Source organism: Ambystoma mexicanum, chromosome 12 (genome assembly GCF_040938575.1).
Source record: "Ambystoma mexicanum isolate Mex_15411 chromosome 12, UKY_AmexF1_1, whole genome shotgun sequence".
Classification (NCBI taxonomy): Eukaryota; Metazoa; Chordata; class Amphibia; order Caudata; family Ambystomatidae; genus Ambystoma; species Ambystoma mexicanum.
Window position 1 is genome coordinate 417238824 of NC_090936.1, and position 16778 is coordinate 417255601.

Below are 16778 nucleotides of genomic sequence, written 5' to 3' on the forward strand. Positions count from 1 at the left end.
GTTGGGCTGGCCTGGATGGCTACTGTGCATAGTTAAACGGCTACATAGAGACACTAGTGCCAGGGTGCAACTAGACAATGATGGTTTGGTAACTGCCCCAGTGTTGATCAGCAGGGGAGTCAAGCAAGGGTGGGTGCTGGCTCCCCTGCTCTTTAATCTCTACTTGGCGGACCTGCCTAAATGGGTATTATGTAGGTCAAACTGTTCAACTAAGATTGGTAGTACAAGAGTTGTCAGCATGGTGTATTCGGACGACCTTGTACTTTTTGACCATATATATTCCAGGGTGAAGTCAATGTTGGCGGAATTGTAGGTATATGCCAAGGAAAACTATTTAGTACTCAATGTGGAAAAGACCACGACCATGTTGATTTTGTCTAGAAAAATCAATAGAGTCGTAATGTCAACAGCCCTTGGAACTAATGAGTATGTGTGGTCTTGTTTGCATCTAGGATTAGAGATGAGCATGTCTGCTGATTATACATATATTAAGGAATTAAAAACAAGAAAGGCAAGACAGATTACTAATCTTTTCTACACATTTGCAGCACAGACCCCCAGGCTATTCCTTAGAGGGGATATTGACATTATATGTACAGTGTATTTGTCCCGCTGTGCTCTATGGGCTTATGGGCTTGGTAATGAGAGATGATGTCTGGCTTAATCGTCTTGATAGGCGTTTTTGGCATATAATATTAAATTTAGGTCCCTCTACACCAATGGTGTGCCTCCTTTTAAAAGAATTGGGATCAAATAGTAGTAGTGAACATGTAACCAGAGGCAGCAGCTTTGAAGATCTGAACATGTTAATTTTTAAACTGATAGATTGGAACCCGACTATTTGACACTGGAAACAGATATGAAGTGTTAAAGGAGTCCTTCAACTGGAAATATAATCTCTGGGACTGGAACGACAATTATGACCACAAATTGAAAATAAAGAACTATAATTAAGTGTCTAACGTGGTACATGATTATTTGCGACCACAGGTGTATATTCTTCAAAGCCCGAATTTGGCAATACGAACGCTGATCTTATGATTTCGTATAAATCAGCTGCCGCTCCTTACTCTTCTTGGACCCCAATTGAAACTGGCGTTAGAGATGAGATTTTGTTGAGTGTGTAAAATACCACACATTCTAGAAACTGCCACAGATTTTTTACTGAATGTGTGAAATTAGGCACCCTATATATCTGCACTTTTGAAGACCTAGTAAGTGAATATGACTCGATAAGATCTACCGATTTTTGGAACTGTTGTCTAAACTCTAACTCAGTTTCTCTGCATAGTACAGTCTGTGGCTGCAAATAGAAAAACAATTACGTTTTTAAGTAATTGTATTGCGGAAGCTTAATTTACAACTGGTGTGTAGACCATTAGTTGGTCTACTGCTAATCTGTACATCTGTGTATTGTATATCAGCTATGTCTGGTGGTCTACTATTGCTGTCTATTGATCGTTTTATATGAATATTATTTCATATAATTCGAGGAGGCTCGAAGCGAGGCCATCCCCGCTCCGAGCCTCCCCACGGCTGAGAGGCTGCTTTCGTCCCCCGCCGGGGACAAGGCGGTTGGTAAGGACCTGGCGAGAGCCAACCAGAATGCGTGTTGAATTCTGCTTGGCTCTCGCCGGGGACTCAGGTAAGCTTTTTTTTCTTCCCTTCCCTTCCTCCTCCCTGCCCTCCCCAACCCACTTACCTGCTTGCTCCTGCCTCCCCGGTGGGGGACAATAGCAGGCTCCGCGCCTCCACACGGCTGGAAGCGTCCATCGTCCCCTGGCGGGGACGCAGGTATGTTTTTGTTTTTTCTTTTTTTTCTTCTCCTCCCTCCCAACACCACTTACCTTCTGCTTCTTTTTCTTTGTCGGGAGCGGACGCGCTGGCAACACTTTGTTCCCAGCGCTTCCGCTCCCGATGGCCGCCATGGAAAGGGAAAACTGACTCAGTTTTCCCTTTGCATGGCGGCCATTTTCTTGGTCGTTTCTTCTTTTTTTTCTGTCCCGAAAAAAAAATGCTTTTAGTGCCCCGGTCACACACATAATGCGGGCCGGGGTACTAATAGCAATATGACCCTTGCGGCGGGGGCATTACCGACTCAGGTAATGCCCCCGCCGCTCGGGTCATATTGCTTAATTATGATTGTTTATATTGTAATGTTTGTTTCTTTTCTTTTTAATTTTTATTTTGTATATGTCTAGTTTGACTAAATACAAATAAAATTAAATCAAAGTAATTCTGTACCAAGGCAGCGATTCAGGAGAAACACATGGTACCAAAAGCACAATTGAGTTAATATGCTAATGTGAATCAATTTAAAAACATGAAACGAATCAATACCTAGTATCCATCACTACTAAATGTTGATATTTGTTAATTTCTCTCAAAACAAAATGCATCTTCTATGAGGCTATCCCTTGGTACCATTGAACTCCCACAACAAAGCCCCTACACAAATTATTGTGCATAAATCTATATTAAAGAATGCACTTTGATGTGCTGACACTAGTGCCCTCCACACTCCATGCTATGAACAAGCCCTATTTTTGTGTAAAAGTGTTTCAATTGAGAAACTCATCAGGACAATTTAACAGCCACAACAAAGCATTTGCATAATTATTTGTTGCAGATTCTTTGACAGATGAGAGTAATCAGTCTAATAATTTGAAAATCAAACAATCCCACTCCACTCTCTGGGACAAGAAATAAACTGTTTGTGGCAATATTTGTATTTAAAATGCAAGGTTATACCAGCTATAGGTTCTTCAAATACCAAAACAATGGGTGAGTTTGAAAATGACACTATTGACAATCCTAGGATTCAATACAAATTAAATGTGCTGCAGTCGGCCCTTTCACACATACATCTGAATACTCAGAATGAATAAACCATGTAGGCTAGAAATGACATCAGTTATTGTGCAAAAAAGGCATACACATTTAAATCATCATATGAATGACTGTTCTGAATAACATATTGCTATATTTTTTTTACTAACTTTAAATGCAGGTGCAACAATTTCAATATCATTTAAATGGTTCAGAATGAAAGTGGTGCGAAACTTACGGGACCCAGTGCTTGATATAAATACATTATATATTCTGATGATAGGCAATTATGTGAAGACACGCAACTGCACCTCATGGAAGGCTAGAGGGCTTCTTTTAACCATTAGATTTGTCACTCTTGAAATTAATTTGACCCCTTTATGTATGATTAGAATTGCAATGCAATGACAAGGATATTTTGAAAGGATCGACATTTTTTGTAAGCTTGAAAATTAGTTTTTTTAATCTGATTGTATTAATTGTATACGAAATTGTGGAGCAAGAAGTTTTATGATTAAACCATAATGCACAATAAATATTTTTTTTAAAAAAGATATAAATAAACCTTACGAATTGTAGTTTCAAGCAACATAATTTCCAGGTACAGACACCTATGCTGTCCACAAATTGTCAGCACACACACGTTAGCAAATAAATCATCAACATTTAAAGAATGTATTTGTCATTTACATACCAGTACCAAATTAGATTCTTGCCAAGAGATGGCATAGCAGAGAAATTTAAGTTACCAGTAGTGATGCTGTATTCAACATTTTGATGTCAGTACAACAAAATATCCTTGCCAGCAGATGGCACAAACAATAAATAGAGGTTTGGCAGTGCAGGTGCTGCCACATGTTTTGCCCTGCTTTTCAGTCCGGCATTGTAAATAAGTTTACCTGGTTGTAGGTCATAGTACCGAATCAAAAGGACCGAATGACAAAAGGGTTGAGTCAATTCGACCGAAAAAAAAAGATCAAAATGTTTGTTGTGGTTTTTTTGGGGGGTCCCCCCCAAGCTGCCGTTTTTGGTGTAAAAACACCCCTTTAAAGCTAAACTAGAGCAAAAAAAAATATGCATTTAAAAAAAAAAAAAATCGATCCTTTGGTTTTCGGTCGAATGCACTCTCACCTTTTGCATTCGATCCTTTTGTTTTCGAGACTTTAACTGGACACCAGTTTACCTGTTTTATACTATACCAGAATGTGACCCAGTTATTGTTTGGTCCCATTGTCTACATTGTGTTTAATAGAGTGATCTGGTATGGATCATGCTGCCTGGTATCGCCACCACGTCCCGTTCACCAAACTCTTTAAGAAAGGCATCAGTCATCTTCATTTCAGGCCTGGTGACCCTGCCTACTGTGCAATCCACAAGGCAGAGAATCCAGTTCAAAACCTTTGTCTGTGTAAGTGAGTCTATGCTCGGGATGTTCGTGGGACTGATTCAAAGCCTGAGTAAAACAGCAGAAACCCAATGCAGCACAAGAAATCACAAGCTACGCCATGTTTCCAATGTCTAGTTAAGTAACACAGATGGTTGCAACTTTTAGTCACCCTTTAAAGATCATGACAGTCTCATGGCCACACCTCTCTCTGGTAACACATTGCCAGAAGGTGACTTTATAAGCATGTGCGCTGCCTTTTCAGATAGTCAACCCTTCCATCCCTACTGGGCAACTGCAACTGGTCTCTACGCCCTCAATTTAGTCCCTTGTTAACCATATGTTGCATCGAGAGAATTCATTGACTCTAATGGACAGAACAGCTTTGCTTACTAGTATGGCAAGTACAGGTCTAGTTGCTGATTTATTTTGACTAGTAAATGTTCAGTTTTTGACGGAAATGGGGAACTCATTTTTATATTTTACAGGTATAAAGAACAAAAATGAAAATCTGAAAGACCACTTACCGTTAAAGAAAAGAAGAGTAGACCTAGCAGAATTCCAAGGTGAGGTTGTTTTCACTTCTTCTGACTCAGTTTCCTTAGTTCAAGTTCGTTACTAGGTAAAACATGCTTGGTGGTCGTGTATGATTAGCCAACTGAACGTATGCATTTGGGACTTGTTGAATGTGTTTATATGACAAAATGGCTGAATGTTAATGTTTATTTTTCCGGCAAGCAATGACATCGTATGTGTAGGAGTCCAGTAAGCATTTCACAAAACATAGCACTCCGTACTCCTGGCTGTACCACGACTATGCTGAAGAAGAATTAGTAAGAAGTGCCAATGGCAATCCCTGTACCTTTTGTCTTGGATGTCATGTTAAAAGCTGATCCCAAAGTACCAGGGAGCCAGCAGTGCATGATTATTTTACACCATGGGTCCACATCACCGCCACATCTTCCACAAAGATTTGACCCATGCGTCTTACATGCTGCACTGAGCTGTACCCTCATCTGTGCCAGCATCCGATGCATGGGTGCATGCACACTGATCCCCCAACTCAATGCAGGCATATCTGCCAAGAGGTCCCATGTCATGCGTGACACCGGGAGCCAATCCTGGCTTTTAGCTTAGCATGCTGGGACTCACTGGCCCCTACATACAATGGGGTACAGTGCAACTAAAAGTCCCAGCATGCAATCGTAAAAACCCACGGCTGACTCGAGATGTCACAAATAACACACATTCATGAAAATGCTTTAGAAACATTTGTGGAGTGGTGTGTGCGTTTCTGTGTGTACAGCTGAAATTAGGAAATGAATTGCAGTAGTGAATATAAAGTGATTCCACGTTCTCGTCACCCACCAAAAACATTATACATTACATTTTTAAAATCTTTTTTAGGGCAGCTCCCCCAACCCACAACACCCGCTGCCCCTATTCCACACCCCTTTGTGTGGGTGTGTACGTGTGCATGTGGGTGTCGTGGGATAGGGCGAGGGCGTTAACTAAGCAGAAGTTAGTTAGTACTAGTGGTACATATAAACTAATTTCACTTGCTGTCTCCAATCAAAAACATTATGCTTTCATTTGTTTACCCGTTTTTTTGGATTACAGGGGGATCACCCCATATCTTCCCCCAACTCACTATGAAACCCCCTACCTCAGGCCAAAATATAGCGAGGTGATCAAAGAAGCTGTAAAATTATCTTGCATGATCACTCATTAATGAAAGTAACCACCACAAAGGAACATTAAAGTGTAAGAAATAAATGACCTAGCTGACATCGAAAATTGAATGAATTAGTAGCCAGTATGGAAGCGACAGATTTTCCCCCGCTCAATGCACTGCAATTATCCAGAAATAAAACGTATTCAGAAGACAAAAAAGACTGGTTAACCTTTCTATGCGATAAATGTAACGCCATTTTTATTGAATGCCTGCAGGCCACCAACCATCAATCAGGGTGTCTACATTTGAAGGTTAAAATTGCCTGCTGCATGGTCCGATATCGGCAAAGTAAGTAGGGGACACGATCTGCGCCTTGAAAAATGCTACCCAGGCCCAGATGGACTCTCAACCCAATTCTACAAGAGGTTTGCCCATATCCTGGCACCACAACTAGCGAACCTATTCAACTTGTTCCTAACAACCGGCTCCACCACGGCCTCCATGGAGGAATCAACAACGGTCCTGATCCCCAAACCCCGGAAAGGACCCTACGCAATGCACGTCATACAGACCGATTACCCTAGTAAACAAGGACGCGAAACTGTTTGCAAAAATCCTGGCAAACAGACTAGCCCCCATCCTCCCAGACATTATCCACCCAGACCAGAATGGTTTCATCCCGGGCCATAATACTCAGGATAATATTCGAAGAACCATAAACACTATCGAATCAGCAAACAGAACTGGGGCAGAGCTGGTAATCCTCTCGCTAGACGCACATAAAGCGTTTGATATGCTGGACTGGGGCTATATAAAAGAAACCCTCCTCCACTATGGATTCGGTCCGAACTTTACAAAATAGGCACTAGCAAATTACCAGAATCCATCTAGCCACCTGAGGATAAACGGGGCCCGATCAAACAAAATCAGTATAACCAGAGGAACCAGACAAGGCTGGCCCTTCTCCCATCTCCTGTTTGCGCTCTCCATGGAGCCGTTCACCAGCAGGACAAGTTGCAACCCAATGATCCACGGCCTGGAATTCAAAGGAGAATCATACAAAGTAGCCCTATATGCGGACTACGTTCTGCTAACATTAACACAACCAGAAGACTCCATGGAGGCTCTATGGCGAGAGCTGGAAGAGTTCAAAAAAGTCTCCGGGTTCACAGTAAATGTGACGAAATCGACAGCAGTGGGCATTAACGTTCCAAAGAGCCCCAAGGAGGAATTGCGAGCCGCATACCCAATCCCTCCGGCCAAATCCCAGATAAGTTACTTGGGGGTCAAGATCACAAATTCCACCGAAAAACTGTATAAAGCAAACTTCACACCACTGATCAAAGAGCTAAGAGGGGACCTTAGTCGCTGGCGAACGCAAGAGATCTTGTGGTTTGGACGAATCACAGCACTGAAGATGAATATGACCCCAAGACTGCTGTACGTGTGCCTAGCCCTCCCAATAACCATCCAAAACAAAGCTATCAGCAAGCTGCAGGGGGCATCCTAAGATACATCTGGGAAGGTAAAAAGGCACGAATCCCAAAGCGGATCATGCTACGCAGCCAGACATTGGGTGGCCTTGGTGTCCCAGACGTGAGCAGGTACTGCCTCGCAGCTCAGCTTTCCCAAGCCTTCGCCTGGAAAATGATGATGAATCGGCCCAATGGCTGAAACTGGAAGAAGACTGGTTCTCGGCTCCGATCGAGGCACTACCATACATATGAAGGATCCCAAAAACAACCGAGACCCAGACCCAGGCCCACTTACAGCGACTAAAAACACAGTGATATGCTGGAAAAGGCAGCTCGCCTATGGAAATGCAGGAGCCCACTGGGACCACTCAAACCAATCTGGGGCAACCCGGACCTGCTTGTAACCCTCTCTGGTCTTGCCGTCTTTCTCCTCATATTAAACTGCCATCTCAGAACTGCTGCTTCCTGGTGTGTTTTGTGTTTGAGTGTGCTTTCGTACTCCGCCTTTTATCCGTGTGGGGAAGTGTGATGGAAGTCGGGTGTGTGTAATTATCAGTAATTGCTTGACTCTGCCTGATCCTTGTGTTGGGACATATCAGGTATACGGCTCGGGTATTAGTCCATTGTCCCTCACAGTGTGCTGTCTGTGACAAAGTGTTCATGTCGGGAAAGGGGGCTGGGGGGGTTGAGTTCCTAAGTATCCTACCTTGTAGGATGGGGGAAAATGTGTTACAGGGAAGGGGATACCACGTCTCACAGTCCGGTGTCCCACTCCCACTCCCCAAAGATCCCCCATCCAGGTGATCCTCCTGCACTGGTCCACCCCAGGAACTTGTTCCAAAATGACAGATCCCTGGGGATTAGCGGGTGAGACACCTTCTGGTTTCTCACAGGTTACATTGAATGTCCCATCCACATACCACGTATGACTTGTGCAGAGAACATCCAAGTCCTTGGAAGTGTAAAGAAAATCATACCTGAATCAAGCATAAGAAATTCAACACCTTTAAGGGTTTTTACATATTATCTTGTGACCATATAATCTCTCAGACTCTGGATTTTAGTAGCACAGGTGCAGATCTAAGCAAAAACAAAGAGGTGATGGCTGGAAGGCTTAGACTGAATCTTAAACTTCTGTCAATTACTCTGGGCAACCCTCCAGACCATCATTCTTTACCTGCCAAGCTATTACAGAAGGGGAAAGACCATATGCAAATCAGGCTTGGTACCACCCCAAAAGGGGCAGTCCAGCCCGAACTGCTAGGTCATATCCTTCCTGCATGAGACTACAAGCAGCCCCAGACATGTTTCGGCCTCATTGGGTGTCATCAGTGAGGGGTAGCTTGGGTCTCTAGGCCCAGTAGGCACGGGACCCACGTCTGGACATTCCCGTCCAACTCGGGTTGACAAAGCAAAAAAAAAAGACGTGATGGCTAGAATGTTTAGAATGAATCTTAAACCTCTGGCAATTACTCTGGGCATACCCGTTCCACTCAGGGTGACAAAGCAAAAACCTCTTTTGTTTTAATATAGAAATGGCTTGGCAGGCAAAGAACGATTGCCTGGAGGATTGTCCAGAGCAATGCCAGAGGTTAAGATTAATTCTAAACCTTCCAGCCATCACCTCTTTTGTTTTGTTACAGGTGCAGATGTGCCATGGACTCTTCAGGATTGCCATTTCAGGAATTTCAGCAGAGGCAAAGACTGGGATGATTATCGAATTCTGTATCAAAACAAGGATTGACACCTTGCTTTGCACAGATCACATCAAAGATGAACACGTGGCTGTTTGTCGCACACACTTTTGACATCCATTGTATGCTCTCATCCAGGGAACGTAATTCGAAGGTGTTCAGTACAAGTTCCTATACATTTTCCTCTGCGCCACCTTTCTATATTATGAAGCTGCACCTTCTATAGCTTTTGCGTGCCCCTTTTATGTTGCGGCTATAGGACACCTCGGCTGAAACATTCTCCTGATTATCCATTGTGCATAATTGGGGTAGAGTGTCTTTCACATTAGACAAAGGAAATTAACTACTGGGAGGCATAGTTTCTTTGTGTAAACGTCTACCTCTCAGTTGCTTGTTGCTTAGCAACTGCTCCTTTCACACAATGCCCGGGGATCAGATGAAGTAACGGTGTGGATGGCTGCTAGATGAAACTGCAGCATTCAGGCACAACAGGTAAGAATCACATGTGTGGGGTACAGAAGCCCTCTGGGTCTTCCTCATTTTGGGGTTGTGTCTGTTCTCCCATGGTGTGAGCCAAGGAGGTGGTCAGGGAGAAGAATGACCCAATGGTGCATGTCAAAAGCTAGGTGTGCGAGGATGAAAACATCAGGAGCACGAGTGAAACCACCATCAGTGGGACAAGACATGTAACACTAGGTACGGTGAAGTCGCAGGAGACTGCGGGCAAGTGGGCATGGTACAAAGCTGCTGAAAGTTTGCCTGCAACATTCTGCCTGCAATATTGTGACCCACTCCTGGCCATCTATCTTGGATAAACATGATGGACCAAGGTTTAGCCCTCTAACTCCCCATATGACCGGAAGTCCCTACGGTGACCACATTTTCAACATCAAAAAGCGGGACAAGCCACCAACAGGGGATTCCTGACATTCCCATGGTTATAAAACTGCATATTTGGCAATGACTGAGTATAAAGCATGTTATACACAAAGGAGTGTGTGCTCAGAATTACTATTCTAGGCCTGACTATGAAAATGTTTTTAAAGCAGTCTGTGGCACAATTAGTTAATGCATGTGGCTGCTAACGGAGAGTTTCGTGGATCCAGCTTACACCGGAATGGCAGAGATCAGGCCTAAGTGTTGATCTAAAATAACTGTCGTAACATGTCTTTTGGTTTATAACTACTATGTTGAATGTTTGGTAAACAAATTTACATTGTGATCGGAGTGCAGATTCATACCTTCGCTGCGGGTACAGATGGGATTCTACAAAGTCAGTCTGCAATAGTTTATTTTGGAAGTAGTTTCCATAAATACCTTTGTGCATCATTACGAGGTCCCCTAGCGGGACCCGGAACAGACGTCTGGTAAAACCAGGCGTCCTTTCCGGGTCCCGCGAGGGGACCAAGGAGCTAATAACGGGCCCGTTATTAACGGGCCCGTTATTAGCTCCATCCCCATTCCCATTGAGCCCTATGGAGGCTCAAATGGGAATAGGGAATGGTTTTGTGCATGAGAAATTACCGGGTCCTCCAAGGTCGGAATGACCCAGTAATTCCTCATTCACAGAACCCGGTATTGGAGCCCGGTATGGAGGTAGCGGGCATGGCTACCTCCATACTCGTAATGAGGCCCGATATCATTTAACCTATTTTGTATAACTCTGATAGCAATCCTTAAAGGCATGGTCTAGTAAAATGTTTTATTGTCCCTACGGGTCGGCCATGTTTTTTTAAGCCTAAGTGGCTCGATTTTAGAAAACTTTCCTATGGACCTTACCCGAGTTTTCGTCCATTAAACGCACGCGAAAACAAGCACCAGGGCGCCGCCATTTTCTGATAATCCTATCACTTGCCGCATCGTCCTGGCTGACCTGCTTCTGCAGCACTAAATCAATTCCCCCGCCCCTGAGCCTGACATTATCCAAACATTCATATTCCCCGCCTCTCTCCGTGACGTTACTGTGCTGCGTAGGCAAACGCGCCCAGTCGTCTTCTACGCGACTCCACACAGAACCCGGAAATCAACACAGACCATCTCACAACACAGCGCGCCACAATTCGGAATATGAAACTGTACTTTAAAATCAAACAGCAACACGGTACATTTGGTAAAGTACATTTATTTTACATTAAATGTTTAGAGAATATTCAGCAATTGCCATATGAACTCCGAAAGCCATTTATTTTCTTTTATCTGTATCCGCCATGGTACACAGGGTGTTGCTTTTCGTTAAAAGAAGCACTTTGGAAGCACGGTGAACCGCAAGGCTGTTCCATCAACTAGGCACTAGTCCATCGTAAAGGTTGATATGTTGCTTCTAGCCACTAGTACAGCGTAAGGGCATGTGGGCCCTTGGTGATCGTCCCATAAAATTGTCAGTGTGCTCCAGTTGTTCACACGAAGCTGCAGGTGTCTACTGTAAAAGCCATCTGCTGGTGTCTCAAACCGATTGCAGTAGCAGAAGGGGAGCAAATACCTGTTATGAAAACAAAATAATTATAATTAGTCTCGCCAGCCGGTCTTCATTAATATTACTTATTTTATTTATTACAGCCGATCAGAAACTATTTGCTTGCAAGGATAGTTCAATGGAGTATGTTCGGCTCTAAAATCAATGCGAAAAGTAACGAAATAAATCGAGGCCAACACACAATGATAAACGACAGTTAGTCTACATGCGTGAGGAATGATATGATGATATATGATATGGCATTTGTACCGCGCCTATACTCAAGTGTTTCTAGGCGCGACGAGGCAGGTGGGGAACAAGGGCAGACAGACAACGATCCTACTAGGCCAGGTGTCTTTCTGATCGTGCATGGGGAAGGGGGGAGGGGGGTAAAAGTGCTGTACATGGTTAGTTGAATACAAATTAAATAATAGGGCCAGCTGGTGGCAAGTGCAAGGTAAATGCCGGGAGAAGGGGCTGAAGGATACAGAGACAGTCCCGTAGTGCAGGTAGGCAGTGCAGGGAAAAGTGGCTGGGCCAAGGACCGAGATCGGTGAGACCAGTGGACCTGCATGCCCATGTGCCCACTACGAACACATTTTCCTTGCTTTTCCTAGCTCTTCATTCATTCATTTATTCATGCATCCATTCATTAAATCTTCATTCCGGTATAAAAGCGTGTAAAGATTTACTTACATTATATTTGAAATTTCCATTGTGTCTCTTCGTAATGCAGTCTGTAAAATGGACCGTGCTCTTGACAACGATTTTTCGTATACTGAACTAAAATGAAACTCGGTCTAGTTGCTGAATTTTCTGCCTTATCGTCTCTTACGTTATTGCGCACCCCCTTCAAATGTAGTTCTTTCGGCATGGTCCCTGTCTCAAGGTCAAAAAACAATAGACCCTTATACTTCCAGTGCGACTTGTGGGCCTCATCTGGGCGCGAGCTGAAAATCAAAGCCGCTGTCCTTCGCATTCTTTATTTGCAACATCACGTAGTATAGGCATCTGTGAAAACTTGAAGTTTAGAATCCGTCTATGTAGTGCGCCTTAATGTGCAAATGCGAACTGGCTTCTCTCCCAAATGCCACGGCCCGCTTGGCTGGCGCGTTCTAAGTGCCCCAATTTTGTCCCCATTGTCTGCGAGCTTTGCAGCCCAAATTGAGACATTTAATTTTTGGCAGAAGGTCAGGAAAAGTATAAAGTACCACAGGAGTTGAGTTAAAAGTGAGATTTATTGTTTGTTTGTTTGTTTTATTATTTGCAATACGCAAGCCTCCCCTCCGTTAACAGTGCGCAGCATTTACATTTACATGAGATGAGATATGAGAAAAATATATACATACACATATATGAGGTGAATAGAGAGAATTCAAAGATGACACCGAGCTTGTTCGCCACCCATGATGGTGAAGGTAGGGGTTAGGGTTACAGGTACACTGTACAATAACATTTATTTACAAAAAGACAATCGTATTGCAATTATTTAAACCGGGATTTGTACTTCACAACCAGCTGTGCTTCGGGTGGGCATGGCACAGTCGCAATGTTCGGTGGCAATGGATCACTGCTCTGCACAGAAACGTCCAAAATTCCATATCTGTGCTTCTCTAACACAGCAACAATAAGGCCTTTCACAAAGTCGAACTGCATTTCATCATAGACTGGTTTGATCACCCATTGCTTACTTCGTTTTGAAAACACCTTAGTGTAGAGAGGCATCCTTACTTTACCCCTAGTCCTAGATTGTTCACGTCCGACATTGCTGTTATGGGCCAAGACCGCTAGTAGAGTGCGATGTTTCATACCCCGAAAGCTAAAATGCAAGCGCTTTGGCCTGTACTTTAGGCACATATTGTGGAACACCTCCAAATCTCCTGTGTGACAGAATTCTGTCAGTCCTCTCAAATCTCTTGATAGAGTTTTGTCGAAAACAATCTTCTCAATGGCTTTGTGTGTCGGTGAAGATGGAATCAACTACTTCTTCTTCCGTGCCTCCTCTGGGGACAAAGGGCCATGTTCACATTGGTGGAAATGTTGATTTGCTGTCCAGCGGTGAACGTTGGTACAGTGGTGCATCAGTGACCGCCATTTTTCAAGTAGTATTTCCCCTGACCCTTCACAAGTTTTTGAGCTCCACCAAAGATGGTTGGTGATAGAATGGGACCACTGCAAAATAGTTTCAAAACCTTTTTTTTTCCTTGCAGCCGAGATTTTCTTATTGATTGATTTAGCAAGATGCCATACGTCAAATTGATGTTTAATATGTGGGAACTGCTCTCTCATTGTCTTGGCAATTGAAACGTGTCTGTCCGTGGCTATGAGGTCGATGTGCATTCTCCTTGATTGTAGATATTCCACTGATTTTATAAATCCTAGTTTCTCCATGGCCACTGACGATGTACATTGTCTTACCTGCACGACCACCAAACTCAAAATTTCTTACTATCCATGTCCTGAAAGTAGTAGGTGCAGTACTTGGAAGAAAATCCAGGGCTGTCGCACTGTCCATCGCCGGCAGCCTGAATCGTTTGCCTTCGAATGTACTTGCTGGAGACAATTGTTCAATTTTCCAAGCATCACTAATGGCCGGAAAAAGATAATCACATTGGTATATGTAGTACAGCGCTTTAGAAATGAAATGGAGTCCCACAAACTGAAAGAAAGCCTCTAACTTTCTAAAACTGGAGCCACTAAAAAGTGATGCAGCTGCACACAGTAGATTGCCTGCTGGCAGTTTCCCCAGCATCGGTTGTGCAGACCATGAGAACCTATGATTTAATCTACAGGCAGCATTTATTTTGATGTTACTGCCTTTTATTTGACGAGTCACATTAATCAATGGCTTCCCACATACTTTCCCTCTAATGGAATGCACACATTTCAGCATACTTATAATTTCCATCAAACAACTGTCGAATACAATGTATTTGCTCTCTTTCATTAGACTGTCATCCTGCGTCAACGTTGTTTCGGCCTGTGACGTTGTGGAGATTTCAACACATTGGAAAGTAATATCGCTGATATCATATTCTGATGCGTCTATGGATGCTGCGGCTGGTTCATTCTCTGTCATTTCGACATCTATTACTTCAACATTGATGGGAGAACACAACAATGTCGACAGGTTTTTTGGTGGCAAATTTTTGGCGGGTGTAGATTGTGTGAATTGATCTGCAACTACTTCAGAGCTATCTTCAATACATTCAATAACATCTTCTTGTGGTGGTGCGGTCGCACTGTAGCTATGGTCCAATGCAACTTTGCTGTAGTCTCCAAACACAGTTAATTCATGTTCTGGTCATTGGACATGAGCATCTCGAGCCTGAACACGCCTCGCCTCAATTAATAGTTCCTCCATAGTGTACATGGTCTGGCAAGCAACATCTCTCATTCGCTTCACTGTCTGTGTATGTATAGTTCTGACACCCACGGGTAACTGGAGGAGAGATTGGAAAAGGGATGTTCAGTTTAAACACAAGATAAAGTGTAGTCCAATTGACTGGAAAAAAACATAAAATAGTCCCCAGCACAAACATTTTTTTAAAGTTATGAACTGTTTGTAACTAACCTTTTTTGGTTTTTTTTCTTTGCAACTTTTTTGACTCGACCTTCAACATCTGCACACTGTAGCTCCGATTCGTTTCCGCATGTCCTCCCTTCCTCTTGCGCTGCAACGACTATATTTTCTGTATCCGCATAGACAGCACGGAATGAGGCTCCATCGTCTCCCTGAAACATAGTACTTTCATTACTATGTATCAAAATATTGTTAGCATAAAACACACGTGAGGACAAACACACGGGTACATCTCAATAGCCAAACACGATTTAAACATTGTGTGCAACAATCAAACGACAAGTATTCGACCAGTGATGATCTATTTCGATGGAGCTGTCAGTATCCATACCTCTGGCTCTGCATGGACTGCTATTTCGATGGAGCTGTCAGTATCCATACCTCTGGCTCTGCATGGACTGCCATGAATGGTTGTATTGGAGAGGAGGCATCCGCATCTCCCTGAAACACAATACTTGCATTTGTATGCTTTTCAATATTGGAAACATAACACCCACTTGGGGTCGACGGCACAGGTACATATAAAGAGATAACCACAAATGATGCATTGTCCAAAAGAATTAAGGAAAATCTAAATATGATCACATTTCATCAACTTATTTCTCCGATTCCTTTACATCTGCATCATCTAAATGAGATGTTGTGATTGTGGTGGAAGCTCCGTCGTCTCCCTGAAACACAGTACTTGGACCCTGAAACACAGTACTTGGATTAGTATTGTTTTCAATATTGGAAACATAACACACACTTGGGGTCGAACGCACAGGTACATATAAAGAGATAACCACAAATGATGCATTGTCCAAAAGAATCAATGAAAATCTAAATATGATCACATTTCATCGACTTATTTCTCCGATTTATTTACATCTGCATCATCTAAATTGGATGTTGTGATTGTAGTGGAAGCTTCGTCGTCTCCCTGAAACACAGCACTTGCGTTAATAGGGAAGAAAGTATAGCAAATGGAATCACGTTATATGATCACGCATGATGGAGCTGTCATTATCCATACCTCGTGCTGCTGAAGAATATCTATGGATGTTGCAAATGTAGTGCGCACTTCCGAAAGCTGTTGCGCCGATTCGTATACGCATGGTCCCGCTTCCACTTCCCCTGGAATTACTTGAATGTCCGGCTCTGCATCAAGTGCAGGGGTTGACGCTCCATCAACTGCCTGAAACATAGTACTTGCATTAGTGAGGATTACAATAGTGAAAACATAACACACACCTGGGGCTGACAGCACAGGTACATATCAACGGCTAACCACGAATGAAACATTGTGTAGAACAATCAAACGACAAGAATTCCAGCTCTGATGATGACGCTCGATGGAGCTGTCAGTATCCATACCTCCTGCTGGTGAAGAACATCTAGAAATGTTGTAGATGTGGCGGACGCTTCAGCATCTCCCTGAAAGACAGTACTTGCATTAGTATGGATAACACTAATTATAACTGAAAACAAACACCAGTGGACGATAACTAAGGTGTATATCAATTGGAAAGCACTAACCAAACATTCGGTAAAATAATTACACGATAAAATAAAACTATTACTTGACATGCATAAAAGAAGTCTGTAGCGGATTAGCCTAGTAAGATTACCTGATACGCGCTAGAAGTGGTTGATAACTGCGACCACGTCAAGGATGTAGAATGTTCTTGCTTCAGATTCAAGGGA

At 43.2% G+C, this 16778-nt stretch overlaps 1 protein-coding gene across 1 annotated transcript in view; it reads left to right on the plus strand.

Annotated features, from left to right (window-relative positions):
- Positions 1-16778, plus strand: part of LOC138513589 (serine-rich adhesin for platelets-like) — a 236445-nt gene that overhangs the window by 177301 nt on the left and 42366 nt on the right. The window contains exon 2 of the mRNA XM_069628566.1: positions 4702-4779. Coding sequence (XP_069484667.1) covers positions 4702-4779 — 78 coding nt within the window. The remainder of the gene's footprint in view (positions 1-4701; positions 4780-16778) is intronic.